The sequence below is a fragment of the Labeo rohita genome, chromosome 8 (assembly GCF_022985175.1).
Source record: "Labeo rohita strain BAU-BD-2019 chromosome 8, IGBB_LRoh.1.0, whole genome shotgun sequence".
Lineage (NCBI taxonomy): Eukaryota > Metazoa > Chordata > Actinopteri > Cypriniformes > Cyprinidae > Labeo > Labeo rohita.
This window is the reverse complement of record NC_066876.1, coordinates 24,560,352-24,585,787: the sequence shown is the minus strand read 5'-3', so window position 1 is coordinate 24,585,787 and position 25,436 is coordinate 24,560,352. Positions and strand designations below refer to the sequence as shown.

Sequence of the window (25,436 nt, the reverse complement as noted above, 5' to 3'; positions counted from 1 at the left end):
AATAATCCGCGTGTAGGGTTTTTAATCATTAAGTTAATTTAAGAATTTGCTTAACAAACCCATAAATCGAAGACAAAACATGTTCTCTTAGTCTATGTAATTACTTCAAGCATTTCTAAATCGAAATTTATTGCAAAGAGTAGAAATGTGATTACTTTTGCTGATGAAAAGTGCATTGTACATAAATAACTTTAGAGGTAACCTAATAATAATAATGTATAAATGTGTTTACGTTAAAATTATTATTATTATAGGCTACATATATATTTTTTGTAATTCATAACGAGTATTTGAATAATTTCCAAGCCATAATAATACATATCAGTGAATGATTCAGCTTGTTTGTTTTGCGATTTCTCAGTTTTACTATCGTAGCACGCACCCTATTAAAGCAACACAGTAAACAAACACAGGGCTAATTAATGTGGGGCGATTAATGCAACCCATCTTTAAAGAATCACAGGAAATTGGAGGAAGGAACTATGTGGTCACCGAGCATACGTCACTGCAGGGCATCACGTAAGAGAAACAGCGCTCCGCTATTGGTCACTTGCCCTTGTCAATCACCCAACACAATTCCCCGCCCCAGTGGTCAAGGTTGGTTGAGAAGGCGTCAGTGTGTTTAGTTTGTGCAGTCGAACCTGGAGCAGTGACAGATGAATTGTCGAAAATAGAGGAAAAGCGAACGCGGGCGACTCTCCCGTGCACAAAAAAAACATGTTTCCTAAAGGCAAAAGCTCCGTCGTGCCATCGGATGGTCAAGCTCGGGAAAAGTAAGGTCTTTTGAACATCGCCCGTCGTGCGTGTGTTATTGTGTTGGATGTAGCCTATTGTTAGGGCAGTATAGGCACGGCTGCATATGGAGCGTATGCTGCTGCTATAGGCTTGTCGTGAGAGCGTTGAATCGAAAGTGCCCGGCCGTGCGCCATTCTCGGGTCCCCCTATGGCACAGGGCTTTCGCCTCTGGTTATGGTGATGTGATCCAGAATAAAAACCGTGCTTTTTAAAAAGCACCTACGTTTTAATGTAGCCATTTGAAATAGTTTCTGCATGCGGGACGGGCGCTTTAGTGTTCCTTGTTTCATTTTGCCTCAGACGCCAGTCTTGGAGGGGAGTGGGTCCCGTCTTTTGTTTAGTTTTTATGCATTTTGCATGTTCTTTGGGTGCAGCGTTGCTCAATGGGGGGTTTATAAATAATACAAATTCTTTGATCATTTACTAATGTAAATTATGGGTATTTATCATATTTTTTGGTTAATATAATCAATATTTTCTTTAGGTAATACATACAGTTTTGCTACTGTTGGAGTATAAACCAGAGAGGAGTGTGACATAATATGGATTTCTTGATTTTTGCCCTCACCAACCGTATTTTGCATTTGTGTTTTGGTCAATTGTTGCTTTAATAACTAAAATTATGTTCTCTCTGTCTTATTGCAGGTTAGCTTTGTATGTTTATGAGTATTTGTTACACATTGGTGCTCAGAAGTCTGCGCAGACTTTCTTGTCAGAAGTAAGAACTGGAATCTCAGTAGATGACCATATTTTTTACATACACACAATTGACATTTTTTAAGATATGATTATTTTGTGGTCTCTTTTAGATCCGATGGGAAAAGAACATCACATTGGGAGACCCTCCTGGGTTCTTGCATTCCTGGTGGTGGTGAGTATGTTAAATGTATTTTGTCTTATCTCTCTCTTTTTTTTTTTTTTTTTTTAAATTAACGATAATAAAAAATTGAATCAGTATTTACTCAGCTTTATGTTGTTGCAAACCTGTATGACTTTTTTTTTTATTTTAATGAATATAAGAACAATAATAACATTTAATATATAATAATATATAATATAATATATAATTATTATTTTTTAATATATAATCTAATATGATATAATATATTATAATATAATATAATATAATATTATTATTTAATATATAATAATGAGGACTGAAGTCTTCAAACAACAACAACAACAACAAAAAACACGCAAAAGTCATAAAATTGCTGCATGCAACTTGTGTAATGTTTTAAAACATAATGGAGAAACAGACTAAAATTTGTGTTGGTATGGTTCATTGTTATTGCAATAAAAACGTCCCAACAATTTTTGTTTATTCCATTAGATCAAAAGTCATAGAAGTCACATTCATATCATTGCAAACCTGTATGACTTTTTTTATTTTTTTATAATAGTACTGAACCAAAAAAAATAGAAATTCTGATGATTGTACTGGTCACTTTTTTTTTTTTTTTTTTTAAACATGCAATTACAATAATGGGGCCTGAAAAAAGAAAAAAAAAGCATGCAAAATGTGTCATAAAATTGTTTTTTTGTGTCATAAAATAGGTTTTTGCGAGAAACTGACTGAAATTAGTTGTTAAAGTTGTAACTTCCCATAATTTTTTTGTTTATTCCATTGAAGCAAATGTCATAGAGGTTTGAAATTATGTAAAAATGAGTAAAAATTTTGCAAAAACCATTCCTTTAAGCCACTAATTGAGCATATGCAGGCTTATTTGACCACTTTTTCTTCACCCCAGTGTCTTTTGGGACCTCTACTGTGCAGCTCCTGAGAGAAGAGACACATGTGAACATTCAAGCGAGGCCAAGGCTTTCCATGACTATGTGAGTACAGAAATACACAGACTGTTTCCATAATGTATGCAGATTGGAGGACAAAATTGCATTTTATGTGCCTGTGAATCTTGCAGACTCTGGAAGCGTCTCTGTGTTTTATAATAAGGAAATGTGTACAGTGTCATGCGTGAAGGATGTAGTAATCACCCCTATAATAGCAATGATGTCAGCAGGGTTTTCCATGGAATTATCACTGTTTCTCGGATGATCAGCTTTGTCATGTATGTGATGTTTGGCAGGATGGAAATTAAGGTCTGCGTGACCAAGCCAGGACAGCTCTTAGTATTGATGGATATTTCAAAATTGTGGCACTTTTTAAAATGGATTTGCAAGCAGATGCCCTTTACAGTGGCATGAAGTTAGTAACAAATCTAATAATAAAATCTAATAGCAGTTTAGCCCTAGTTTTGCATTAAGTGGAAATTGTAGCATCTTTAAATCTCATTCTGTGCATTTTCCCAACAAGAATGCTGCAACTCTTAGGCCAAAATCTCCAGCTTTAGACTTCTACCAATAATATACGGCTGCTGTTGTCTAGCCGCAAGCTTTAGCAAGGGGCCACAGGTCAGAGGTCATATGCAGCGAGTCTAAAAATCAAACCCTCGCTCTTCTGTCTAGACATCGTAATCTGAAAGGATGCTGCCGTTTAGGGGTGCACGAAACATTATCCGTCATTTGAAAATTAGCGGCGTGTTTGGATCTACAGGAGTGTTGTAGGGCATTGTTTTGAAGTCATGGTGTGATCTCCGCTGTCTCCTGCCTTTTGTGCCCAGCTGTGGTTGGGACCGTGGCGTCAGGTCTGTGCTCTCTTATTCTCCAGAGGGTGGGGGAGGAGGCTGCGCCCTCTTTAAACAGTGGCCATGTTGTCTTCATGCTGTGTCAGGGGAAACACTCCCCCTCGGGCTGCGGTGGGGATGGAGAGTGATTGATGGCTGTCATGGAGCCTGTCGGTAGGCAGATTGAAAGGGAGGGAAGAGACAGATGGAACGAGGAGCATGCACGCAAACTTGGGGCGCGAGGAAAGGATGAAATTTGTTTTTATTTCCGGGCGTTTTAGTGATATAACGTTGTTCGATTGTCGACAAAGGGCTGTCGTCAGGGTGGGACAACCATGAATGTTTTTCTGGCTTAACTCATCCTTAAAGGATTTTCCTCAGTTATGAGAAATTTTGTTAATCCTAAGGCAACGTAAAATGACATTCCTACCTATTTCACTTTTGTAATATGATTTTCCAAGCGAAGCAAGACATTTGGCAAGGAGGGGAAGGGCGAAAATTGATTTTATCCTTTGAGAATTGATTAGATCATGAAAAGTAGGCGTTCTCTTCTAGAGTTTCCTTTCATTTTGTTGGATTGCTCACCTTTCGAAACAGGAAATGGCAGCCTTGTTAACGTCAGCCCAAATAGAAAAGTCTTCTTTGGAATCACATGCACTGCGGTGTTATTTGTGACTCAGGACCACAAAACCCACCATAAGGGTTGAGATTTATACCTATATCTGAAAGCTGAATAAATAAGCTTTCCATTGATGTACGATTTGTTAGGATAGGACAATATTTTGCTGCTATACAACTATTTGAAAATCTGGGATCTGAGGGTGCAAAAAATAAAATAAAAATCAAAATACTGAGAAAATCTCCTTAAAAGTTGTCCAAAATAAGTTCTTAGCAATGCATAATACTAATCAAAAATTTAGTTTTAATATATTTACGGTAGAAAATGTACAAAATATCTTCATGGAACAAGATCTTTACTTAATACCCTAATGATTTTTGGCATAAAAGAAAAATTATTTTCACCCATACATTGTGTTTTTGGCTATTGCTACAAATATACACATGCTACTTAAGACTGGTTTTGTGGTCCAGGGTCACAAATATCCAGTGTGAATGATATGTCCAGAAAAAATATATTATGTTTATTATTTGTAAATAAAAAGGCCTCTTGGCCCTTGAATTGTGAACTTCAATAGTCTGAATGAATAGCGTAGCTGATCCATTGTTGCAGATCAGTCTCGGTCTGGCTCTTCCCATTGGCCGGTTCTGATCTGTGTTGCTCCATCAGGGTCAGCTTCTTTCTTTCTTTCTATCTCCTTCCTGTGGTATTTCACAGCGCTCTCTGAAAAGCCTTGCTCGGTTAACTCGGGCTGAAGTGTGACAGGCAGCAGACCACACTGTGCTTTTTCCACTACCATTATATGCATGATCAAATCCCTGTTGTGCTCTGAAACCTAGTTCTTTCCTCTTGGTTTTGTAGACCTTAAAATTGGATTTTACACCAGTCAGTTGTGGCTGTGCCGTTGGCTTTATTGCTTGCTGTTAGAGCACAGATTTATGAGTGCTAGAATGCATTAAGCTGCATTTTCTACTTGTGGAATAAATCTGTTTTTTTTTTCATAGGGAAAACGATCAGTTCTTATGATGGACAGGTGTTTTTCCCCCCAATCTAATGAGCCCTAATCAGATTTTTTCTTAATGATTTGTGTTCACAGAGTGCCGCAGCAGCCCCCAGTCCTGTTCTTGGGAACATGCCACCAGGAGATGGCATGCCAGGTGGACCCATGCCCCCTGGATTCTTCCAGGTTAGATCATCAACCTCTGTCTAAACCTCATCTCTTGTGAGATATTTTTAAGATGTCACTGATCCAAACCCTGCATAGACTAAATATTTGGTCACAGTGAATTGATGTTACTCATAATTTTAAAAAGCTTTGTATGTTTTTATAGTAAGTGTTATACATCGTTGTTGTTGTTTTTATTATTATTATTAAATAGTTATATATATTTATACAATGTAGTGTATGTGTGTGTGTGTGTGTGTACTTGTTTTTGCTACATTGTGGGGACCAAATGTCCCCACAAGGATAGTAAAACCTGAAATTTTTGACATTGTGGGGACTGGCTTGAGGTCCCCATGGGTACAAAAGCTTATAAATCATACAGAATGAGTTTTTTTGAGAAAGTAAAAATGCAGAAAGTTTTCTGTAAGGATTAAGTTTAGGGGTAGGGTTAGGTTAAGGGGATAGAAAATACGTGTGGAGAGTAAAAACCATTGCACCTATGGAGAGTCCCCACAAAGATAATAAACCAGACATGTGTGTGTGTGTGTACTTGTTTTTGCTACATTGTGGGGACCAAATGTCCTGTGTGTGTGTGTGTGTGTGTGTGTGTGTGTATGTATATATGTGTATATATATATGTATGTATGTATGTATGTATGTGTGTGTGTGTGTATGTATGTATGTATGTATGTATATATATATATATATATATATATATATATATATATATATATATATATATATAATTTAGTTATAATTACATATTTTATATAAAGTTATATTTGTTTCTTTTATTTACAGTTCAATTGATTGACATGTATTATACATGTAATATTGATATTTATATTTTCTAAATAATAATTTGATATTATTGATATTATTAATAATACAAATTAAAAGATTTTATAGGATACAACATGATTATGCAATCCTATGGAACCATTAAATATTATCATATTTAAATATATATATATATATATATATATATATATATATTTCATTCATTTTAAAAAGTACCAGTATTAATGGTAACTTATGCAGTATATCCAGAGGTTTTACTAGTGAAAATAACTTTTTTTTTTTTTTTAAATTATGTAACCTTATGTGAAAACAGGAAATGATGGAACAGCTTGGACTACTCAGTGCTGGATCCAGTATTGTCTTTCTCTATTTAAATTCTGATTCTCCCATTGAATTCTTCATAAATTGTGCTCTCGCTAATCCCTTTTGTTCACACGTTGATTCGTTTGTTTGATTCATTTGTCTATAATGCTTTGCTCTTTCAGTGTGAGTTTAGCTGTTCAGCCACCAGTCACTTATGATTCTCAGTGCATTCTGTGGTGTTGTTCTCTTTCCAGCTCTTTAAATAGCCTAATGACTCTCTCTTTTTTCTTTCTCTTGTCTCTCCATTGCTCTTTTTATCACTTGCTACCTTTCCCGTGCTTGGTCTCTCGCTCCTGCTCTCCTCTCGTGTGGTCTCTTCACTTTCTTAGGGCCCTCCCGGCTCCCAGGCCTCCCCTCACGCTCCTCCTCCCCCTAACAGCATGATGGGACCCCACGGCCAGGTAGCGGCTCCTGTCTATACACGGACTATTTCATTTGACTGATTCTGCCCTCTGTATTGTTTTTCTCTCGCTGTCTTCCTGTTAGCCCGCTCTGCTGAGCTGTGGTTCCCCCATGTTCTCGCAGGCGTCCTTGCAACTTCATTAGATTCACACAAAATGTCAGTGTTACAATTTTCTGACAGGTTGATTTCTGTTGCAGCCTTTCATGTCACCTCGCTTTGGTGGGGGACCAAGACCCCCCATCAGAATGGGCAATCAGGTGAGTTTGTCAGTGTGGTCTTGATGTCAGCTTTTGTAGCTTAAATTAAAATGTCCGATTAAAAATTAAATGTGTATCTAAATGTTTTAGCCTCCAGGTGGAGTTCCAGCTGCCCAGCCAATGCTCCCAAACATGGATCCCAGACTACAGGGTGAGCCTGAGTTATGACATCTAAGTTTTTAAACATATTTTAAAGCTGCAGCCTAAACTAATTTGACTACTACTTTCCTATCTCAAGGGCCGATGCAGAGAATGAGTGTTCCTAGAGGGATGGGTCCCATGGGCCCCCAGAGTTTTGGAGGAGGGATGAGACCACCACACAACTCAATGGGCCCTGGCATGCCAGGAGTGAACATGTAAGACATTTACTGACAATATAGATTACTGTTTAAAAGATTTTAGTAAAATGAATCGTTTTATTCAATTTAATTTTATTTATTAGAGCATGGACACATTAAAGTGATATCAAGTATCAGTAAAAACATTTGTAATGCTGCAAAAAGATTTCTATTTCAAATAAACGCTGCTCTTTTTAACTGTCTATTCATTAAATAATCCTGAAATACAGTTGAGGCCTTGCACCTTGCAGAATCTGCAAAATGTTAATTATTTTACCAAAATGAAAGGGATCAGACAAAATGCATGTTAAAAACTCTTCAGGTTCCAGAAATTCTTTGGGTTTTCAGCATTTTTGTGTTTTTGAACCCTTTCAAACAATGACTGCATGATTTTAAGATCTTTTCACACCGAGGACAACTGAGAGACTCATGCAAACTGGGGGGTGAAAACTTTTTGAATTTGAAGATCAGGGTAAATTTAACTTATTTTGTCTTTTGGGAAACATGTAAGTATCTTCGGTAGCTTTTTCAAAATTGAGATTTATACATCATCTGAAAGCTGAATAAATAAGCTTTGCATCAGTGTATGGTTTGTTATGACAGGATAATATTTGGCCGTGATACAACTATTTGAAAATCTGGAGTCTGAGGGTGCAAAAAAATATAAATATTGAGAAAATCACCTTTAAAGTTGTCCAAATGAAATTCTTAACAATGCATATTACTAATCAAAAATTAAGTTTTGATATATTTACAGTAGGAAATTTACAAAATATCTTCATGGAACATGATTTTTACTTAATATCCTAATGATTTTTGGCATAAAATAAAAATCAGTAATTTTGACCCATACAATGTATTTTTGACTGTTGCTAAAAATATACCCCAGCGACTTAAGCCTGGTTTTGTGGTCCAGGGTCACATATGATATTTAGACAAAATAAGAAAAATGTACACATCTTCATTCTGTTCAAAAGTTTACACCCCTGGCTCTTAATGCATCGTTTTTCTATAATATAGTCCACAAGAGAAAATAATAGTTACATTTTTATTATGTAAATGTCTGTTTTTGTGAAATATCTTATTCAGGTCAGTACTAAATAAAAAACCAACATGTATTCTGTATGATCCCTCTTATTTTGGTAAAATAATTAACATTTTGCAGATTCTGGCAGGTGTATGTAAACTTTTGACCTCAGCTGTATTCAGCAGCCTATTTTCAGCATTGAAAATAACAATATTTCTCGAACAAATTTGCATATTAAAATGCTTTCTGAAGGATCACGTGACACTGAAAACTGAAGTAATGATACTGAAAATTCAGCTTTGACAACACAATAGCTTTGACAACACAATGTAGTTTGAATAAACTACATTTGAAAATATTACAAAAGAAACTTTAAATTGTAAAATATTTTACAATCTTACTGTGTTTACTGTATTTTTTGTCAGACAAATGGGGAGCATGAGAGACTTCTCTCAATAAACATAAAAAAATCCTACAAACCCCAAACATTTGTACAGTAGTTTATAATGTTAATTACTGTTTAAACAAAAAATCTGAATCCTAATATACCTTATTTTGTGTTTTGCAGGGGTCCTGGAAATGGCAGACCACCATGGCCAAATCCAAATGCCAACAATGTGAGTCAAAATTGTTTCTGTGTCATAGTTTAACTAATATTAAGCACTTTATTACAATTACTACATTTGTTGTTATAATCAGTTGCTACATGCTCAAACATAATTCTGTTTGTTTTGTTTTAGATGCCATATTCATCACCATCTCCTGGTGCATATGGGGTAAGAAAAGAGTTCCACATTGCTATAATAATACATAAAGACTTTGGAGTGTGACTCAATGCTGTAATCCATTTGTTTGTCCAGGGTCCACAAGGAGGGGGGCCTCCAGGAACACCTGGAATTGTTCCTAGTCCAGCAGGTCTGTTTGCCACACAGTCAGTTCAGAAAACACACTGTAATTCGGCTAAGCATCTTTCATAACCTTCTCTATTGGATTTAGTTTAACTCTGATTTCCGTAGATGTCAGATTTGCCTAAAGCAGAATATTGATCGTTTAACTGATCATGCAGAGATTTCCATTCCATTAATGAAACATGTCTCATCCTCAGATTCCAACAACTCCAGTGAAAACCTGTACACCATGATAAACTCGGGAGGCGGAGGTCGCAACAGTGTAAGAGACAGACCTGCTGACTCATTACTCAGAGGCACACCATTCAGAAATTGCTTAGTGTAGTACATTAGCACAGCAGACGTGCCCTTGGCTGCGCTCATGTTACCCTTTTTCATTATTACTGTCTGATGACAGAACATGTCTGTTTTTTGTTTTTGTTTTTTCTAAATTTCTTTGGTTTTGTCCAGTTTCCCATAGGCCCAGGCTCTGAGGGCCCCCTAGGGGCCATGGCAGGAATGGACCCGATGCATATGAATGGAGGTAATGCTACTATAAATATACATGGTTATGTTTGAAGTTTAAGAAAAAAATAAATACTTATATTTGGAAAACTTTATTTATCTTCTTCCTTTGTAGGTTCTGGAGACCTGGATGGACTTCCAAAGGTGATTATAATCTTTCTAATATTTTAAAGGGGTCATGAACTGCCTTTGTTTTTTCACTTTGTATTGTTCTCTGAGGTCTACTTATAATGTTATCAAGATATTTACTTCAAAAAACATCATAAATTAATAGGCTATTTTCTGTCCTGTTTTTAACCCACCTCATCAGAACGCTCTGTTTGAATAGGCATGGCAGATTGTAGACTCAGAAGTAAATGCCCACTGCTATGATTGGCTAATTCTTGTGTATATTTGACAGCTTACATTCCTTTTAGATGGACTCTGCTGTAATTCAGATCAAAAAGCATAAATAACTCCATACATATCAAATAATCCGTAAGTAGAGACAAAGCAATAGTGACTACTTAATGAAAGCAGTTACTCTCACTTGTGTTGTGGCATTACTGTTGGATCCAAAACAGTCAGCATAGCATCGTCTTTAGTTTCAATCTTTTTGAAAATCCTGTGTCGAATTGTGCCTTATTTGTAAATGAATCCGCAGTAATATGAAGTGAACAAAGGACCAAGTTCTTACTGACGCAGTCTGGATCTTAAAGAAGTCCACTTCCAGAACACACATGTACAGATAATTTACTCACCCTCTTGTCATCCAAGATGTTCATGTGTTTCTTTCTTCAGTCAATAAGAAATTGTTTTTTGAGGGAAAACATTCCTGAATTTTTCTCCATATAGTGGACTTCAATGGTGCCCCCAAGTTTGAACTTCAAAATGCAGTTTAAATACAGCTTCAAATGGTTCCAGACTTAGACTTAGACAAGATGAGCATTTGAGGTTAAAAAGTTTATAAATTGTCAATTTGTTTTGAAAATGACTGATTGTTTTGCTAGATAAGTCCCTTCTTCCTCGGCTGGGATTGTTTAGAGCCCTTTGAAGCTGCATTTTGTAAGTTGTAACTTGGGGGCACCATTGAAGTCCATTATATGGGGAAAAATTCTGGAATGTTTTCCTCAAGAAACATAATTTCTTATCGACTGAAGAAAGAAAGACATGAACATCTTGGATGACAAATGTGGTGAGTATCTGTACATTTTTGTTCTGGAAGTGGACTTCTCCTTTAATTAAAAATTAACTTCATTCACTCTTTCCTAATGTTGGGATCAGAGCCATCTTTATTGTTTGGTTTCTGTGTAGACCTGCATGTTCGCCTCTTTTGTAAACACTATGCGTGAATTGGTGGCTGGGGCTAAACAGGCAGCGATGTAGGCAAGTAGACACAGACGTAGATCTTTTTCTGTGAAGGCGGTGCTTATTCACACTATTACATTATAGAGTAGAACATTCCAAAAGCTGTTGTTTTGGCAGACTGCCTTCAATATAAGCTGTTTGTAGACCAACAATGAAGTTTTGAGTTCTGAAATTTACACAATGTTATTATAGTACAATGAGCTCTTGTATGTCAAAAGATCAAGGGAATTTTGTTTTCTCAGTTCATGACACTTTAAGGCCACCACAATTATATTTTATAGGAGTCACATCACAATTAGATGTATTTTAAGACTATTTAATGGAGTGCTGCAGGAATGTCTTGAAACATGGAATTGAGTTAGCATGTATGTACTTCCAGTTCCATCGTCCTGAAGTCGATGGGTTTTTGGTTAAATGGGGTTTGTGGCTCATGCTTTTTCTAAAAAGCAGTTGCTAACAAGGGGCTAAATGGGACTAAAGAGGTTGTCAGGGACTTTTAGTATTTCAATTTTACAGCTCATTGTGTTTATATTCACATTTTTGCAAGCTATTCGAACTCAGGTTGTTGTTTTTTTGACTTGTAGATTTTACAATTAGATTGAAAGAGTTTTCAGAAACTTGATGTGTGATGGTGACATTGCAGTCATGTCATGGTGTAGTTCATTTTACAGTCTAACTTTTAGCTTTTTAATATTGCCAATTGTATTTAGGCTTGAGAATTCATATGTTGTATTAATTTGTGAAGATTATCATGATAAACAAAAAAGAAAGGATCATAAATGGAGAATCATGAACAAGAACACAACGTATTTGATGTAATAATCCAAAAGCCAATGGAAATATCCTATTGGAGACCTTTTTGTCAGAGAATTATGGTGATTCTAACTTCCAGGTTGGTCTAAAATGAATTAATAAACAAATAAATAAATCAGCCCTGCAGCACTCTATCCATTACTTGTTTCACATCCTATATGATAACGTGTCAACTAAGTTTCACATCTCGTCTTCAGAATTCTCCTAACAACATGAGTGGCATGAGCAATCCACCGGGGACCCCAAGAGATGAGGATGTGGGAGGCAGCTACCTTCACTCCTTTCAGAATGAGAATGTAAGATTCACCAACTTTTACATCCATTTACATTATATATATAATAATAATAAGCTTTCCCAAACTGTGGTTTGTGAGTTGATGAAAAGCAAATAATTAAATCATAAAAATTAAATTAAATTTGAATTATCTTAATTTAATCAACTGACAAAACAAGTTTAGGGATTCCTGTATTATAACTATGTTTTGAAAATGCCAGCTAGCAGTTAAGATTAAAGGGATAGTTCACACAAAAGTGAAAATTCTGTCATTAATTACCCACCCTAATGTCGTTCCAAACCTGTAAGACCTTTGTTCATCTTCGGAAAACAAATTAAGATATTTTGGATGAAATCTGACCGCTTTCTGACCCTGCATAGACAACAATGCAACCGACACGTTCAAGGCCTAGAAAGGTAGTAAGGACATCATTAAAATAGTGACATCTGTGGTTCATAAAGTAGTTTGTTTTGTTTTTGTTTTTTTTGTTTCTCGTAGCTTCATAACATTACAGTTGAACCACTTCTGTTACATAGACTACTTTAACAACGTCCTTACTACCTTTCTGGGCCTTGAACGTGTCATTTGCGTTGCTGACTATGCAGGGTCAGAAGCTCTCAGATTTCATCAAAAATATCTTAATTTGTGTTCTGAAGATGAGCGAAGGTCTTACGTGTTTGGAACAACATGAGTGGGAGTAACTAATGACAGAATTTCCATTTTTGGATGAACTATCCCTTTAACACCAAGTCATTTCCAGGAAAAACCCTGTTTTTGTGCTCAAATGTAAATAGTATGCTGGCACAATGTGACGACCACCAAAGTGGTGTAAAGTGTATTTGTATCTGTTTGAACTGAACTGAGCTAGATGATGACATCATTGAATCCAATGATGAACTGCCTTTACCTGAAAATAGAGTGTTTACTGTTGCCCTTTTGCATTATTGATGCACTATTTCCTATTTAATACTGTACAGCCGCTTTGTCACAATTCTGTATTGTTAAAAGCGGTATATAAATAATGGTGACTTGACTTGACTTGTACTTTTCCTGTGGAGTGTATTGACTTGTTTGTTTTTGTCTTTACAGCAGTACTCTCCTTCCATGACCATGAGCGTCTGATGCCAGTCTGTTTGCTCCGTTCTGGAAACTCACAGTTGGCCATCGATGACATAGACAGAGTACATGTACAGGAAATGGAATTGGGTGGGACTGCCCTGCGTCCTCACAAGTGGTCTCATGCAATATCAAAATGATTTTTGTTGTTTTTTTTTTTTTTTTTTTTTTTTTTTTTAAATGGCTAGCAAACCTTCTCTCCTCTCTAAGATCAGAAGATCTAAATGTGACTCAGTGCTCCTGGATTTTTTTAGTTTTCTTGTTCCCCTCAGAGGCCATCTCTCATTAAGAAGAAAAGTATGGTTACTGCTGACATAATTGCTGGATGTGTGTACATTTTGTGCCGAAGAGGAATAATCGCAGTTCGCTCTCGAAATCCGACATCCACATCCAACTTCAGCATGGTTTACACGTACGAAACTTCCTCCGACTTTTTGACACTGAACTCTCATACGTGGCCTTGAATTCTGTGAATATTTTATTGCCTTTCGATGACCTGTTTTTATTTTTCTCCAGCAAAAATGCATCAAGTGGTGAGAGAATTCTGTCTTTTCTGAACGGGGAAAGACTCGCAGTTGTATTTTACTCGTACACTGTCATTTTTGTCTTCAAGCATTATAAGCAGCTGCTTTTAAAGGAATAACCGCATTGACGGGTCCCTTCCTGAAGATGACTTCTTTTTGTTTTCTGCACTGATTTCATGTTCTCTTATTTTTCTGAAATTTAACTGCTGTCTCAATCTTTGGACAAAGACTGAATGATACGCTGATCCTCTCAGATGCTGACCCTGACAAACATACTACCTATGAGACCTTCTCAGAGCTCCTCAGGCGGGTGACTGGATTACGCGTCTGGATGGGTCTCCCTGCAAAATGTTCGGCCGTCGTTGGGTTTGATTATGTCATGTTGAATTTGTGATGGTTAAAGACACCCATATCATGATTTTCTTATTTTATATTTGTAATTCCCTACCATGTGCCTCTTGTTTTAGCTCTGGAATGGTTTGGTGTTGGTTCAGAGGTGTCATCCCGTAAGGATGTTGCTTTTGTAAGCCAGACTCTAGTGTGTTTGGATTTGTTTTGTATTAGGTTTCATTTGAGCGACATCAGACAAAGTCATACTACAGTTAGAATGGTAACTTATTCTATTTATACAGACATTTGGACATTGTTTTACATTTTAGTAGTTGTTTTGCACTGCTTTTGTTAGCTTGTGCATCATACTTTTAACTGTGGGCTGAATAGGCTTGTTTATATATTGACTACTAAATTATTTGGCTCCTTTGAGGATTGTTGTTTTATGTTTTTCAGTCGTTCATACTAATTCAAACAGGAAAGCAGCGTTTCAGCCTACCTTCAGTTTCCAGCGATTCGCTTTTTAAGAGAAAAGGGAAAGCTCAATGTGAAATGATTTTAACTTTGGAAAATGATGTAAAGCTGTTGATGTTCCCCGACTTCTTTAGGGTAGCATCTCTCCAGAGGGCCAAGATCCAGCCATTTGATTTCCATGTAAATCATTCTCTTTGAATCAGTGAACCAGTTTCGATGTAAGATAAAGTTGTTCCCAAATTGTCTCAAGTCTCTGTCTGTTTTCACTCATGGTACAATACATGTAATGTTTGTAACAGAACATGTCACAAAAAGACAAAGGCGAAGTTCTTCGTTCTCCTCTTTTGCAAAATGTCCAGCAGGATCATAGTGGACACGGCACAACTTGTGAGGCAGAACTGATTCATAAGAGCTCTACAGGTTTTGCCCAACCATCACTTAAACTACTTAAAAGAGAAGTCCACTTCCAAAACAAAGATTCACATATAATGTACTCACCCTCTTGTCATCCAAGATGTTCATGTCTTTCTTTCTTCAGTCGTAAAGAAATTGTTTTTTGAGGAAAACATTTCAGGATTTTTCTCCATACAATGGACTGATATGGTGCCCTGATTTTGAACTTCCAAAATGCAGTTTAAATGCGGCTTCAAATGATCCCAAATGTGGTTGACCCAATAAGGGTCTTATCTAGCGAAACGATCAGTTATTTTCATTAAATAAATACAATTTAAATACTTTTTTTTTTAATCTCAAATGCTCTTCTTGCCTTGCTCTCCCTGAACAATGTCTATTATAGTTAAAGGGTTTGTCGAAAAACTTGAATAGTAATTTTTACTTCAACTTTAAAAAATATTTCAAAATTATCCGACATCGCTGCAGAAGTACCAACCCAGTCTTTGCAATGTGAACATGCAAAAAAAGATCAAACACCCTTAACAAAAAAGGTAAAAGGTGATATAGGGTGATTTTGAAGTTGAGGGAGAACATGAGATGGGAGTTTTCCGACTTACCCTAATTGTCATGAACAGGAACAAAAACAGGGTTCAGGGAGAGTAAGATAAGATGAGCATTTGACATTTAAAAATGATACAAATTGTATTATTTTTATTAAAATAACCAATCGTTACGTTAGGTAAGACCCTTCTTTCTCGGCTGGGATTGTTTACAACCGCATTTGGGATCATTTGAAGCCGCATTTAAACTGCATTTTGGAAGTTCAAAATCGGGGCACCATATCAGTCCATTATATGGAGAAAAATCCTGAAATGTTTTCCTCAAAAAACATACTTTCTTTATGACTGAAGAAAGAAAGACATGAACATCTTCGATGACAAGGGGGTGAGTAAATTATATTTGAATCTTTGTTTTGGAAGTGGCCTTCTCCTTTAAACACAATGATGGCATTAGGCACCATTCCCACAGAAAATGTTTTTCAAAGTAAACATGCGCTACATCAGTGGTTTGCCACCTTTTTGACCCTCTAATGATCCCAAAAATATTTGAAGCACCCACCCCCATCTAGGCTAATGGGTTTCCTCTGGTATGTCTGCTGACGACAGAGTTTTTTTCAAAGATTAACTAAACTTTTCTAGGCATTATTTATTGCAAATGGGTTTTTAAAAATATTTTTACTTTCGGTTTCTACCTGTGAAATATATTTGAGAGCCTTGCATATCCAGATAAATGTATATTCTTTATCCACCTTATTCTGCAATGCGGAAGTAAGCCTATCGGCGAAACTTCCGGTTCATTCGCTGTAAATAACGGGAGGAGGAACAACATGCAGTAAACGGTAAAACTGTTTGCACTACAAGCCAATTTGTTCATAATTAGGTTAATCCATTGAAATAATACGCCAAGACACACCGATTTGCAATATCAAGCAGAAAAACGAGCTAACAATAGCTGGACGCGGATGAGACCGGAAGCTCAACCCGGAAAATTTACAAATGGCCGCGCTTACGGGAAAAATAAGGTGGATAAAATACCCGTGGTGTTTTAAGATTGTAAAGCCATGAGAAGCCTATTTCACGAAAGGGTGATATCTTAAGAAACATCTTTTATTTGTTTTTGTTCTGTATCAGTCAAAACAATTTGAACAGTAAGATTTTTAATATTTTTTAAATGAGTCTCTTCTGCTCACTCAGCCTGCATTGACTTGATCCAAAGCACAGCAAAAGCAGTAAATATTTTATATCTTTACTATTTAAAATGTCATTTATTCTTGTGATTTCAAAGCTGAATTTTTAGCATCATTACTCCAGTCACACGATGCATCATTGTAATATTCTGATTTGCTGCTAAAAAACATTTATTATTATTATTATTATTTTGTTGAAAACAGCTGAGTAGAATGTTTTCAGGTTTCTTTGATGAATAGAAAGTTCAGAAGAACAGCATTTATCTGAAATAGAAATCTTTTGTAACATTATAAATATCTTTATCATCACTTTTGATCAATTTAAAGCATTCTTGCTAAATAAATAATATTAATTTCTATAATTTCTATACTGTACTATACTATAATATGTATATTACTGACTCCAAGCTTATGAATGGTATAGTGTATAATGTTACAAAAGCTTTTATTTCAGATAAATGCTGATTTTTGGATCTATCTATTCATCAAAGAATCCTGAAAAAAAATGTTCTCAATTGTAAATATTGATAAAAATAATAATAAATGTTTCTTGAGCAGCAAATCAGTATATTAGAATGATCTCTAAAGAATCATGTGACACTTAAGACTGGAGTAATGATGCTGAAAATGTAGCTTTGATCACAGAAATAAATTACATTTTAAAATATATTCAAATAGAAAGCAGTTATTTTAAATAGTAAAAATATTTCACATTACTACTTTTGCTGTAATTTGGATTAAATAAATGCAGACTTGGTGAGCAGAAGAGAATTATTTAAAAAATATATATTTATATATATATTTTTTTTTTACACATAGTCAATAATTGTTTACTTTTGACAAGGTGATTTCTTAGACACTAGGTATTACATTCTGCAACTCTTTTTACTGCCTGATCCTGTGGGGAATGGTGAACTGTCATCATAATTATGATGGAAATCAAAGGTCATGGTAAAAAATATTATGTAAATCAACTTCACTGCATATCACTGACACTACAGCAAATATTAAAGGCTTTGCATATCTATGTTTAGCTGCTTTAGTAAACCAGTTTTACCTTTAGTCCTTAAGAGAAATGTTTAAAATTAATGAAAGACGGGTCTGGTGTCAGACTTTGCCTTTGGATCAGTCTGTAGAGTCTGCAGCTCAGTGAGAAACCCACAACAGAATCCTGACTGCCAAAAACAATGTGACGTGAGTCCAAAGTACAAATGCAGTCATAAGGTTAAAGTTCTTGAGGCTAAAGAATGGGAAGTGATAGTTGTTTATCATTCATGAATATATATAAATTTATATAGAGTCTGCTGTATATGTCTATATAATTATATCTAGATTAGCACTGTCCAAATGTAGACCAAGTTTACTGTGATTTAAATAGCAGGCCAATAATAGATTTAGCTGTGATCATTTTGATGACATCAACTTGATGGAATGTTTCTAAAGATACCAAGTGTATACCTCAACTACTTTAACTTAATACACTGAACATAAATGATTTTCTGAAGCTGTTCCATCGTTTTATGTTTTTTTAAATAGATTTAATGACTGCGTGTTCAAGTAGTTCATAACCACATCACAACGCAATCTATCTTGACTTGTGAAAATGACACATAGTTTCTTTGCTGTGCAGTTGAAAAGAGGTTATTTGAAATATCTGTCAGGTCAAGCATGGTTAAAAGAGCAGCTCAAGACATGCTTTTCACTAAAGGAGAAGCACACACCATTGATATGATGTAAAGTTGTCATACCTTATATAATGACATACACTGGCTCAATATGATATGACCGTTTATTTGAATAGTGGTTAAAAACTCACTAAAAATCTGTGCTTCTAAAATTGTTTGAACAAATGACTGAATTATCAGTTTACAGTTTACACAGTTTTACCCTGTAAGCATCATTTACAGTCACAAGTTCAGAAAAAAACCTTAAAGGCACAGATGCACTTCACAGTCTTTGCTGACTGATATTTATGTAGTCTTGCTTGTATGATAATTACACACTTGCATTAAAGCAGACAAAATATATATCAAATATTTACAAAAAGTAGGGCTGGCAAACGATTAATCGTGATTAATCGCATACAAAATAAAAGTTAGAGTTTGCCTAATATATGTGTGTGTACTGTGTGTAATTATTATGTATATTCAAATTCAATTCAAATTTATTTCTATAGCGCTTTTCACAATACATATCCATATCATATACAATTTTTACAATATATTTAGTTGTATGTATATATAAATACACAGAAATGAATGTATATATTTAAGAGAAATATTTTATTTATGTACAAAATATTTTTTATTTAATATAAATTCTATAAAAATTATAATAAATACATATACTTGTAAATATTTCTTAAATATATACATGAATGTGCTTGTATTTATATATACATAATAATTACACACAGTACACACACATATATTAGGCAAACTCAAACTTTTATTTTATATGCGATTAATTGCGATTAATCATTTGCCAGCCCTACAAAAAACATTTTGATTACATATTCCATTAAAAAATGTTTTTTTAAAGATACTGTCACCAACTTACATTTTACATCCGCCTGTGTTTGAAACATCAAGATACAGAGACCAGCTGGTTTAATCTGTATCTGTCACAAGCAAACACAAGGACTCAGAAAATGCGTTCAGGCACCTGAATTTCAGAAAAGTGCAAATACTGTATATAAATCTAGTCATGATTTTTTTCCCCCTTTATTTAATTTTTTCCAGAACTTTTCGGACCTCTTCAGGCTTGTACCCCCAAGGTCCAATGCCACCCTGTTAGGAAGAATAAAAATGTGTGTAAAAATCCTTCCAGACTTTGGACTTCCTGATATATATATTTTGACAATACGAGACACTGGCAATCAAAAATGCAACAAAAGCAAAAGAACAGACCCAAGCGGCTATAAAACCCTTTGCCTTGAGCTGTTTAGCTCATTCCAAACCTTTGACCTCTATAAACATGTGAAATCTCTTTCTACAAGAGGAAGAGTGCGTGTAAAAGCCAGTGGCCAAGGTTAAAATGTTCCAAAGGTTTCACTAGCAACTCTCTACTGCTCTCACGAGAGCAGTTATGAAGCTGTGGAGGCATTTCCTGTTCTCTGTGCAGTTTGTCTACACTGCAAAATGCTCACCTGATAGATAACATTCCCACTCTGAATGACATAGAGGCGCTCAGGCAGGGCTCCGTATTTGCTGGCAGTGATGTTGGTCATCTCATCCACTACCACAGTGCAGAGAGGGTCTTCTTTGACCAGGGTCCGGGCTGCAGAGAGTCTCTCCTCCAAGTTTTTGTGTACGCTGATGTCGACGTTGTTTGCAAAGGCCCAAGCATCTATAACAATGCGGAAGAATTTCTAAAATACTCTACATTGTATTCTAGGCATAATTCTATTGCATCAAGACTACAGCAAATTAATTGAAATATTATTGTCAATACCAGTTGCGTGCGCCTCAGCAAGGTAAACCACAAGGAAATCAGCCACATCACTGAAGTCCCTGACAAGTTGTTTAAACTCGTCAAGCTTGAAGAGAAACGGGGGTCATGTGCAGCTTCCGAAACTCAGAACCAGTGGACGGTTCCCTGTGAAGAAGACTGCATTAGTAACAGTGTTGGATGCATTGCATTACTAAGTAATTCATTAATGTCACTTAAATGATTACTCTTAATCTTATTTTTCCTGTCATTTACAGTTTTGATGTAATTGCATTAATTGCACTGTATCCACCTTATTCTTCAATGCAGAAGTAAGCCTATGGGCGAGACTTCCTGTTCATTAGCCGCTATAGGAAATAATAAGAGGAATAACAACGTGCAGTAAACGGCAAAATTGTGTGCACTACAAACCAGTGTGTTCATTATTAAGATAGTACATTAAAATAATATGGTAAGACACCAATTTGCAACATCAAGCAGAAAAACAAGCTGTTTTCTACAGCTAAAAATAGCATGTATGAGATGGGAAGCTAGACCCATAAAATTTACAAATGGGGAAAAATAGGGCAAAAATAAAGTGGATAGACTATAAAAATTCATGTTTTTAATGTAACAGTCCTTTAAAATACTTTCGTCAGTTAAAGAATAATTTATACAATTTTATTGTTCATGTTTCATGTCTTTCATTGTATTGTTTAAGTGGTCAAGGCTGATAATGGAATTAAAAAGTATAAGTAATGCAATACTTTTGGAGACAGAAACTATTAATAATTATGTTTTTAGAGTAAGTTACCCAATCACTAATCCAAAAATAATAAAAAGAAATAAATATAAATATACACTGCTGTTTGGGATCAGTAACATTTTTAATATTTTTAAAAGTGTTTTATGTTCATCAAGTTCCATTTATTTGATTAAAAAGAAAAAAAAAAAAAGTAATATTATGAAACATTATTGCAATTTAAAATAACTGTTTTCTATGTGAAAATACTTTAAAATATAATTTATTTTTGTGAGGCAAGGCTTAATTTTCATCAGTCATTACTCCAGTCTTCAGTGTCACATGATCCTTCAGAAATCATTCTAATATGCTGATTTATTGTCAATGTTGGAAACAGTTGTGCTGCTTAATATTTTTTTAGAACCTGTGATACTTTTGTAAGGATTCTTTGAAGAATACAAAGTTAAAAAGAACAGCATTTTAAAATTCAAAATAGAAATCTTTTCTAACAATATAAGGTTTTTAAAAAGTATTAATTTCTTTCAAATAAAAAAATAAATAAATACTGACCCCAAACTCTGAACGGTAGTTTATATTGTTACAAAAGATCTATTTTATATATATATAGGAACCCGTGATACGTTATATATATTAAGCAGCACAGCTGTTACCAACATTGATAATAATTTTGCATATTAGAATAATTTCTGCATGCAACACTGGAGTAATGATGCTAAAAAATCAGATTTGCATCACAGGAATAAATTATATTTGAAACTATATTAAAATAGAAAACAACTATTGTAAATTGCAAAAAATGTTCACAATATTACTGTTTTTCTGTATTTTAATTAAATAAACAGCCTTTTGAGCAGAAAAGACTTCTTTAAAAAAACATTACAAATCTTACTGATACGATAGTATCAGTATATTATTGACTGATGCAGTCAGCTTAATAATAATAATAGTAACGTTACTGGTACTTGTACAATTAGTTAAACTTTTCCAGTAACCACAACAAAACTATTACTACTACTACAACAACTACTATTACTACCACTACTAATTTACTAATAGAATGCATTTACTGTACCTTTAAGAAAACGATGAATGCTCGTTTTCTGCCCGTCCAGGGTGAATAAAGCTGTGTCTGGAGCGGCGTGCCCCTCAAACGCTTCCAGGCCCAGCGAGCACCAGTTCACGGAGATCACGGTTTTTATGAACGCCAGAGAAAAGAAAGTTGGACCCCAGTCTTCGTATTTGAATTTGGGATTTTGGGTCATTGTCGACCTCTCACCCATTTTTAGATTGATTTTCTTCATCAGTCCCGGGCAAACGATTGAAAGGAGTTTCATCAAGGTCATGTGCATGATCGCATATAATATCATTGCCACAGCTGATAAATAAACAAAAAGTTTTCTCAGCGCATATCCCACTGCGGTCCCCATCGCGAGAAGGATTTAACAGTCCACGCGTCGTGGTGTCAACACTACGTGAACAACAGCGACATCGAACTTTGTCTGCGCTGTAGCAAAATTTTACCACCCTCCTAAACATAACAATATTACATCACGCCAAACTCAGGAATCAGGATCTAATCTTACTAGGGCAGAGGCTTTGCTCATTATTATTAATTAGGACTGGTGGTGTTGCTTGGAAACCTTCCTGGAACTTGATATTAATAAATATTATTTATAAGCCATTTCCATAGCACTTTTCGCTGATTCGCCAGCTGACTAGCGACCAATTACCTACGACTCGCCTTTAGCAAATCAGCTGGATGAACGCCACGCAACGTAATTAATATTCATGAGCCCCCTTCGCCATAGTAGGAATCATAACTTAGCTCTGTGAGTTGAATACTTGTAAACGGAAACCATTTTTGGTGAAAATACTCTATAAATTCTACATTGCTTTTATACTCTACCAGTCAAAAGTTTTTGAACAGTAAGATTTTTAATGTTTTTTTGTTGTCGTTGTTTTTAAAGCAGTTTCTGCTCACCAAGCCTGCATTTAATTGATACAAAGTACAGCAAAAACAGTAATATCGTGAAATATTTTTACCATTTAAAATATCTGCTTTCAATTTGAATAGATTTTAAAATGTAATTTATTCCTCTCATTTTAAAGCTGAATTTTCAGGGTTATTACTCCAGTCACATGATCCTTCAGAAATCATTCTAGTATTCTGATTTGAAAAGAAAAAAAGAAAACAACAACAAAAAAACATTTATTATTATTATGATGATGATGTTGAAAACAGCTGATTTTTTTTCGGGTTTCTTTGATTAATAGAAAGTTCAGAAGAACAACATTTATCTGGAATGTCTTAATCATCACGTCTGATCAATCCTTGATAAATAAAAGTAATAAAAAATACTTCACGCTTTTGAATGGTATAGTGTATAATGTTACATAAAGCTTTTTATTTCAGATAAATGCCGTTCTTTGGATCTTTCTATTTCATCAAAGTATCTTGAAAAAAATGTACTTAACTGTTTTAAATATTAATAATAATACTAATACTAATACTAATACTAATACTAATACTAATAAATATTTCTTGAACAGAAAATCAGCATATTAATGAATGATTTCATTTCATAACGTGACTGGAGTAATGATGCTGAAAATTTAGCTTTGATCATAGGAATAAATTACATTTTAAAATATATTCAAATAGAAAACTTATTTTAAATAGTAAAAATATTTCAAACTTCTTTAAAAAAAATTAAAAGTCTTACTGTCCAAATATATATATATATATATATATATATATATATATATATATATATATATATATATATCTCCATGGTCTTTATAACTAATAGGCCGACTGACGTTTCTAAAAATGTCCATAAGATGTCACTGTTGATATGTTCGACTCTTTTCTATCTTTTTTTTTTCTTTTGCCTTTTTCACAACTCACTGTTTTTGTATCATCTCTGTGTCTTTCACCTAATTCTCTGAACCGAAAATCATAAAAATAAAAGCTTTGATTTTTACGCAACTGCCAAATCATCCTCCAGGTAATTAGCCCACGAAATATCTGTTAATTCTGTGTAATTTTAATGATTTTCTTCATTATTTATTGCTGTTTAATGATGAATCTCGTCTCTGCCATAGCTTGTTTATCTGAGGAAGTTGTCCAGGCCTGTTTTAGTGGCGTAAAGGCAAATTATAAGTCGCAATTTGAAGTGGCTACAAGATCAGTTTCACTCTTCACATCATCGCATGCATCCAGTTTGTTCCCGATTGGTCCCTCCTCTTTCTGCAGCGCATATTCATTGGCACTTCGAGCTGTCAATCAAAGAAGGGACGCATGTTTTGGTTTTCAGAATTGATGCTATAGAAAACTCATAAAATTGCAGCTGAAACGGGAGAGAGGATGCGGTCGGTAAGAACACATTTAACAGCCTGTTGGACGCAGAAGTTGAGAGTCATCATCATTCAATCAAAATATCCTCTCTTTCTTGCTCTGGAGGGTTTAAATAGGTAAGCTATGTTTGAAAAATCTACTGCAACATGTGCAAACATTAATTATTTAGTATGTTTTACTGTATTATAAAAGTTTATTGGCTATTTGCTGATCATTTTGCAATTTGAGAGTTGTTCCGTTCAAGTTCAAGTTCATGGTGTGATTCTTCATCCCACAGGTAGAGGAAACGATAAGGACTATTATATTGTATGGGGACTGACATGCACACTTGGAAGTCAGAAGTCCAGATGCAGAAATCTGCAGCGCTTTTTGGGATGGTCAGTCATCAGACAGATTTCACCGAGCTCACTTTCTCCATGTTCAGCAGTAAAACAGACATCTGCCCGAAACGCGTCCCTGCTGACGGCTGTGGCTCGAATCCCGCCTCGATACAGATGCGCTGCGGATCTGAAGATCTCAAACTCCACACGCATCACACCTCCAAACTTCACTGTTTCACCATGTCACCTGGAGAGGGTAGGTACTTGCGGGCTTTTGTCTTTCACATATGTATTTTTTTTTTTTTCGGGGTTTCGCGATCCTAATCTACTTTGGCTAATCAGCGATGGCCGAGCAGAATTAAGATTGCAAATATAAGACAGCAATAATAAAAATACTTTGCAATAAAATAAATTTAGCTTACAACGGCTTCTGTACCTTTTAATTGAACACAGATGCTAAATGTCAATCTGCGCTGCAGAGCCAAAAGCCATTAGTTTTTGGGAAACATTTGGGTTTAAAATAAACAAAAAGAATAATAAAAATTACAATAACTAAAATTAATTACAAATAACATACAATTTATATGGATGCAATAATTTATTTTGTTGCATAGCAGTCAGACATTGCAAATCAGCCACCAAATTTTAATTTTGCAAATGTCAGTGTAGTTAAAGCGTGGACCTTGTTCTTTCAGGGATAGTTTATGCACTCTTTACCTTACCTTACCTGTGTTTCAAACTGA

General features: G+C 35.1%; 3 protein-coding genes across 4 annotated transcripts in view; 2 read left to right on the top strand and 1 right to left on the bottom strand.

The window, feature by feature from the left end:
• The first annotated feature begins 597 nt into the window (after positions 1-597).
• Positions 598-14,928, top strand: ssbp3b (single stranded DNA binding protein 3b). 2 transcript variants are annotated; one of them, XM_051116992.1, is made up of 17 exons: positions 598-773; positions 1,441-1,513; positions 1,605-1,666; positions 2,547-2,631; positions 5,135-5,224; positions 6,697-6,768; positions 6,968-7,027; positions 7,118-7,178; positions 7,266-7,383; positions 8,961-9,009; positions 9,133-9,168; positions 9,253-9,307; positions 9,498-9,562; positions 9,751-9,823; positions 9,920-9,948; positions 12,162-12,260; positions 13,329-14,928. In XM_051116992.1, exons 1-17 carry the CDS (start codon positions 718-720, stop codon positions 13,359-13,361), a joined length of 1,116 nt encoding a protein of 371 aa, XP_050972949.1. In that variant the 5' UTR covers positions 598-717; the 3' UTR covers positions 13,362-14,928. The 2 variants fall into 2 exon arrangements, with proteins under 2 accessions (XP_050972949.1, XP_050972951.1); XM_051116994.1 differs by lacking the exon at positions 6,697-6,768.
• Positions 14,929-18,594: 3,666 nt separating this feature from the next.
• On the bottom strand, positions 18,595-22,584 carry dio1 (iodothyronine deiodinase 1). Its single transcript, XM_051116997.1, has 4 exons — positions 22,088-22,584; positions 20,277-20,420; positions 19,972-20,171; positions 18,595-19,612 (listed from the first exon to the last, which is right to left on the bottom strand). The coding sequence occupies exons 1-4, from the start codon at positions 22,440-22,442 to the stop codon at positions 19,547-19,549; spliced, it is 765 nt and encodes a 254-aa protein (XP_050972954.1). The 5' UTR covers positions 22,443-22,584; the 3' UTR covers positions 18,595-19,546.
• A 1,369-nt stretch (positions 22,585-23,953) lies between these two features.
• Positions 23,954-25,436, top strand: part of LOC127169522 (zinc finger protein GLIS1) — a 95,166-nt gene continuing 93,683 nt past the window's right edge. Inside the window, exons 1-3 of the mRNA XM_051116970.1 lie at positions 23,954-24,023; positions 24,121-24,489; positions 24,651-24,949. Coding sequence (XP_050972927.1) covers positions 24,682-24,949 — 268 coding nt within the window. The 5' untranslated portion in view covers positions 23,954-24,023; positions 24,121-24,489; positions 24,651-24,681. The remainder of the gene's footprint in view (positions 24,024-24,120; positions 24,490-24,650; positions 24,950-25,436) is intronic.

Excerpts from the sequence above, each read along its gene's own strand:
- ssbp3b (XM_051116992.1), top strand. The coding sequence starts at position 718 with ATGTTTCCTAAAGGCAAAAGCTCCGTCGTGCCATCGGATGGTCAAGCT. Across the intron at positions 774-1,440 it reads GATGGTCAAGCTCGGGAAAA|GTTAGCTTTGTATGTTTATG; the intron begins GTAAGGTCTTTT and ends GTCTTATTGCAG. Across the intron at positions 7,179-7,265 it reads CATGGATCCCAGACTACAGG|GGCCGATGCAGAGAATGAGT; the intron begins GTGAGCCTGAGT and ends TCCTATCTCAAG.